A 5410-nucleotide genomic window follows, 5' to 3' on the forward strand; every position below is an offset into this window, starting at 1 on the left:
AAAAGGCTCAATTTGAGATTAGATTGAATAAAAGAAATTCTTACAGCCCTTGGTGGAATGAAGAATGCACCCGAGACTACAGAAAGAGAAAAGCTGCTTGGAAAAAATTATTACATAACCAGAGTCCGCAAAATTGGAGTGACTACAAATTTTTTCGAGCAGTCTTTAAACATGCAGTTTCAAAAGCCAAAGATGAATTCGACTGTAAGCATTTTGATTTCCTGTCTAACAATAAAAATAAGCGCGCATTGTTCCGATTTCTCCGCAGTAGCAAAGTTCTTCCGCGTCAAATTAATATTGACTCTATAATCTTAAGTAGCGATGAAATAAAACAATCACTAGAAGAAATTGCGCAGGGATTAGAGCTTAGATTTTCTTCCGTATTGCCAAGTTGTTCTCGCTTACGTAGGGCATCAGATGATTTTACAGAAATCTCTATGTTGGAATTGGCTGAAATTGTGGAGCGGCTTCCAGATTCAGCTCCCGGCGTGGATGGGGTAACATCTGCTATGATCAGAATCTTATTTAAGGAAGCTTCTAATGACCTTTTAGCTGTTGTAAATTACTCAATTCGGTTTTCATGGATTCCGTCTGCGTGGAAAATCGCTAAAATCATCCCAATTCTTAAAAATCGTGGGGAAGGATATACAATAGATAATATTAGACCAATTGCCCTAACTTCAAATTTGGTTAAATTAATCGAAAGAATTCTATATGCCTGTATGATTAAATTTATACAGAACAAAGACTTGCTTAGCCCCTGCCAAATTGGATTCCGACCATCATGTTCCATTTGGCATGCTCACGTGGACTTAGAAAGTAGAATAAAATTAGCACGGCGACAGAGGCAAATAGGTGCTCTCGTGACGTTAGACATTTCCAAAGCATACGACAGCGTTGAACACTTAATCGTATTAGATATATTGCGAAGTCTAGAGATTCCAAATTATTTTTCAAACTGGATGGATGAATTTTTAAACGGAAGAACATTTTACTGCTCTCTAAGAGGCTTTTCCTCGAGTATTTATAATCAATCACGTGGTGTTCCTCAAGGAGCTGTCACTTCACCATTACTTTTTAACATTCTGATGTGTTCCATTCCTCTTCATCAAGATGTACAAACATACGTATACGCAGATGACATTGCTTTCTTCGCATCAGACAGTGATATCCACTCTCTATATTATCGACTACAAAACTACCTCTATGCCATAGAAACCTGGTTAAACAAAATTCGCCTTTCACTTAACGTTAGAAAATGCTCGATATTGGTTTTCCCTCTTAACAATCCTGTTAACATATCGCTATCTTATCGCCTCGAGACTATACCTCAAGTGGAGTCTGTGAAATATTTAGGTGTAGTATATGACGGTTCCCTCAGCTGGCTCGGCCATATTGACCAAATAGTCCAAAAAGGAGTGAGAGCCGTTGGTATGCTTCGTAAGCTGTGCAACAGTCGGTCCGGAATGCGGAGAGATCCACTTTTAATGATATATAAAATGTATGTGCGGCCCATTTTAGAATTTAGATGTGTATTATTTTCCGGTGCGCCAGCTTATAAATTACGTCCCCTTGTTCTGCTTGAGCGGGAAGCCCTACGACTGTGTTGTGGATTACCCAAATGTGTTGCCAATAACATACTACACCAAGAAGTCAGGTTGCCCTCAATATTGTGTAGATTTTGTTTACTGACGGTGCAAACAATCTTAAAATTGTATGAATCCCCTATTACAAGATTAGAATACATATTCATTTCCCAGCCTGCACTATTCTTCGGAATACACTGGCCTCGTTTTCATACACCCCAGGTGGTCTTCGTACAAACATTAATCAATCCCTTAAATGTACGTATCTGGGAGGTGCCGCCTATTTGTGATGTGCGAGAAAACCTACAAATCATATATGATGACATCTACCCAAACAACGCAAAACTCCTTTCTTATAATATATTAAACGGCCTATTACAAGACCATTTATTAAGTTTATCCATAAGTACGGTCATTGCGACAGACGCCTCACAGTGTGAAGAAAATCTGGAATTGGCATTTTCTCTCCTGCTCTAAATTGGTCATTCGCAATCAGGATTCCGGACTTCTTTTCCGTATTTCTGGCTGAATTTCTAGCTGTAGTTCTAGCCCTACGCAAACTAAGTTCATCAATATCAGCGGTAGTAATAATAACAGATTCTTTATCTTTATGTTCCTCGCTCACAGCAAATAGTGTCACTAACCTTTTACTTACATTTCATTTTCTAGTGCCTGCCCACATAAATTTAATTAGATTGCTTTGGGTGCCTGGACATAAAGGATTAGTCATGAACGAAATGGCTGACAGTCTCGCGAGAGCGGCCCTCAGTGGCCCTGTATTACGATTACTTCTTACAATAGCTTACCTAGCGGCTACTAGATTCAGGAGATATTCAATTATTCAAGACTTCTTGAACCCGGCTGTAGCTAATTTCTCAGAATATCGACACCTCCTATTCCCTTGGCCCAAAAATTCCTTTCACACCAGAAAAACTGAAGTCATCTTTACCCGATTACGTTGTCGGGTACCAATATTAAACTTCTATCGTCACAGGGCTGGTCTGGTGCCCTCCCCTCTGTGCCCATTCTGTGGAGAAGATGAAACAATAGATCATTTTTTCATATTCTGCCGACGTTTTTCTTCCTTAAGGAAAAATATTCTAGAATCAAAATTTACACAGCTTGGTTTAAGCTTTTCTATTCTGAATATCCTTTCTTTAGGAGCCTCCTCTCTTGGAAAGTGCCACGGGGATATTTGCTCAGCCGTGGAGGAATTTATAAATGCTTCAAATAGATTTTCTTGAATTCTTAAATATTTTATTTTTGTTCATTTTCTCCATTTAGCTTTACCGATTTTAGTATTAAAAAAGATTGCCTAATCCCACCCAAATCTTGGCCAATCCCCCGCAGTGGGTATGCGCCATCAGATAAGGCATACCATACCATACCATACCAAGCGAAGGCGTGTCATCCTTTGTGACATTGTTTCTCATTTTGCATAGCAGCTTTTATTATTATCGACTCATGGCTTCTTAGATTTGTGGATTGATATCCCAACATGGTGGAATACAGTGCTTTAGATTAGATTCTGGGTATTTACGACCAAAACCACGATTTCATTTTGAGGCACGCCGTAGTGAATAAATTTTGACCTCGGTGTTTCTTTAACGTGCAGCCAATACACGGTAAACAGGCGTTTTTGCATTCCGCCTCCATCTAAATGCAGCCGCCGTGGCCGGGAACCAACCTGCGACCTTGAGTTCAACAGCGCAACGCCATAGCCACTAGGCTACCGCGGCTGGTACGCAACGCTTTGCTTCCTTAAAAAGTGAGAAATTCAATACACAACACAAGGAAGAAAATCGGAAACAGCGGCAACTAAATGAAACAAATCATGTAATAATAAAAACATGCGGTGCCTTCGTAAGCATTCTAAGCATTTATAGGCATCCTACACATTCCCTAGATTTGGTAAAGCTAACGAAGAGTTTCTAGCGTATTTGAAATATGCGAATAGTGTCTATATCTGTCTGTGTAAAAGCACTTGTAGATGAGAAAATATTGCCTCTGAAAGATACGTTAAACAAACACCGGCTCCTCAAATGGGCGGGGCCAAAACATTTACTGATAAAATGAGCCTTCAACTTTAAATGTTACTTCAGACGCTGCTGTAAGTGATAGCTTGAATGTAGGCAACGTTACTAGAAACAAGTTGTTCTAGTAACATTAATTGAAACTCGCTTTGTCGGACATGTTCGCACACCTACGTTTTCGTGTCTTGCCAGTCACAACAGTTTCGCGCAATGAGCACATTGTGAACAGACGTGGCGTAATTTAACGATCAGTGTGAAGCGGTTAAAAGTCGGTTAAAAGAATTTTAAAAAACGTTGACGATCTGACTGTGCTTGACGAACGCGAAACGCTACGCACGAAAAAGGGAACACGCTTACCAAGTAGCAATTAACGTGTCGTAATACAGATCTTTGCCATCATCATCATCATCATCCTCATCATCGTCGTCGTCATCATAACTGCGCGCGCTCCAGAGGCAAACTGCGAAGAAGAAGCGTCATCGTAAAACTATAAGGTAGTCACGCTGGCATGTCTTCTTTCCACGCCGCACTCGTCTCGGGTCTCCTGCTGCTGTGTATCGTCTTGGAGCCTTCCTCGATGGCTCGAGGTCGCGAAGACGATGCCGCCGGTGGCCTCGGCTGCAAGTTCAGCTGCCCGCGGTCCCTGAAGCCCTCGCCTCGCGCCCTGTACAAGAGCTCTTCGAACGGCTGCGGCACCGAGGCCTTCCGGCTGCCGGCGTCGGCACTGCCGCACCCGGACTTCGAGGCGTGCTGCAACGAGCACGACATTTGCTACGACACGTGCCTAGCGGACAAGGGCCAATGCGACGCGGCCTTCGACGCGTGCATGCAGCGCATCTGCGACACCAAGGTGGTGGCCGGCAAGGACTCGTGCGTCTCGACGGCCAACCTGTTCATGAGCTTGACCAAGAACCTGGGCTGCGACCCGTTCATCAAGTCTCAGAAGCAGGCGTGTGTGTGCACATCCGATGACGAACTTTAAAACGCCATCATGATCTGTGAAACCAGCCTTATGTGTTGTGGTGTACTGACTTATATCCAGTACACGGGATATCTGAAAGGCTCGCCACATGCGGACTCGATGCCGGTTTGTCTGCACACATTATGAAGCACCTCGGTATAATCTGCGTGCCGTTTTCACATTTTAAACCGAAATAAATGAGTGTGTCTGTTTTCGGTTTTTAATGCGTTAGCATTCTTAGGGTACTTCACTTACTTTCCCGGCCTATCTATCTATCTATCTATCTATCTATCTATCTATCTATCTATCTATCTATCTATCTATCTATCTATCTATCTATCTATCTATCTATCTATCTATCTATCTATCTATCTATCTATCTATCTATCTATTTTATATCTAACCGTCTTCCCGCCTACCTTGATCACTGGGCAGTCTGCGGTTGAATCGTTGGCGCATTAGGCTCCTGTGCTGAGGTAACAAGGTTCGCAACCAACCATCGCATCAACTTGGATCACTGAGTATTTGCCAAAGTGTACTGAGTATGTGCGAACGAAGCTTTTCGACGCCGACATGGGTCACTGTTGATGCGAGACTGGATAGGCACCACTGTTCAAAGAAACTCTTTAACGCCAAGTTGGAGCACTGCGTATGTGCCACTTAGTCTGTGCTGGTCTTCAATGAACCTTTTCGATGCCAAATTCGGTCACTGTGTCAATAGGTGTGGGCTGCCCTTCAATGAACAGGTTTATTGCTAATTTGGGTGACTAGGTATGTGCCACAAGGAATGTGCCACTCTACAATGTCGAAAAATATTGTGACGTAGATAG

At 42.5% G+C, this 5410-nt stretch overlaps 1 protein-coding gene across 1 annotated transcript; it reads left to right on the forward strand.

Annotated features, from left to right (window-relative positions):
* The first annotated feature begins 4127 nt into the window (after window positions 1-4127).
* On the forward strand, window positions 4128-4601 carry LOC119466615 (group XIIA secretory phospholipase A2). The gene has a single exon (XM_037727134.1). The coding sequence runs from the start codon at window positions 4128-4130 to the stop codon at window positions 4599-4601; it is 474 nt and encodes a 157-aa protein (XP_037583062.1).
* Window positions 4602-5410: the final 809 nt, after the last annotated feature.

The sequence above is a fragment of the Dermacentor silvarum genome, chromosome 10 (assembly GCF_013339745.2).
Source record: "Dermacentor silvarum isolate Dsil-2018 chromosome 10, BIME_Dsil_1.4, whole genome shotgun sequence".
In the NCBI taxonomy this organism is placed as follows: domain Eukaryota; kingdom Metazoa; phylum Arthropoda; class Arachnida; order Ixodida; family Ixodidae; genus Dermacentor; species Dermacentor silvarum.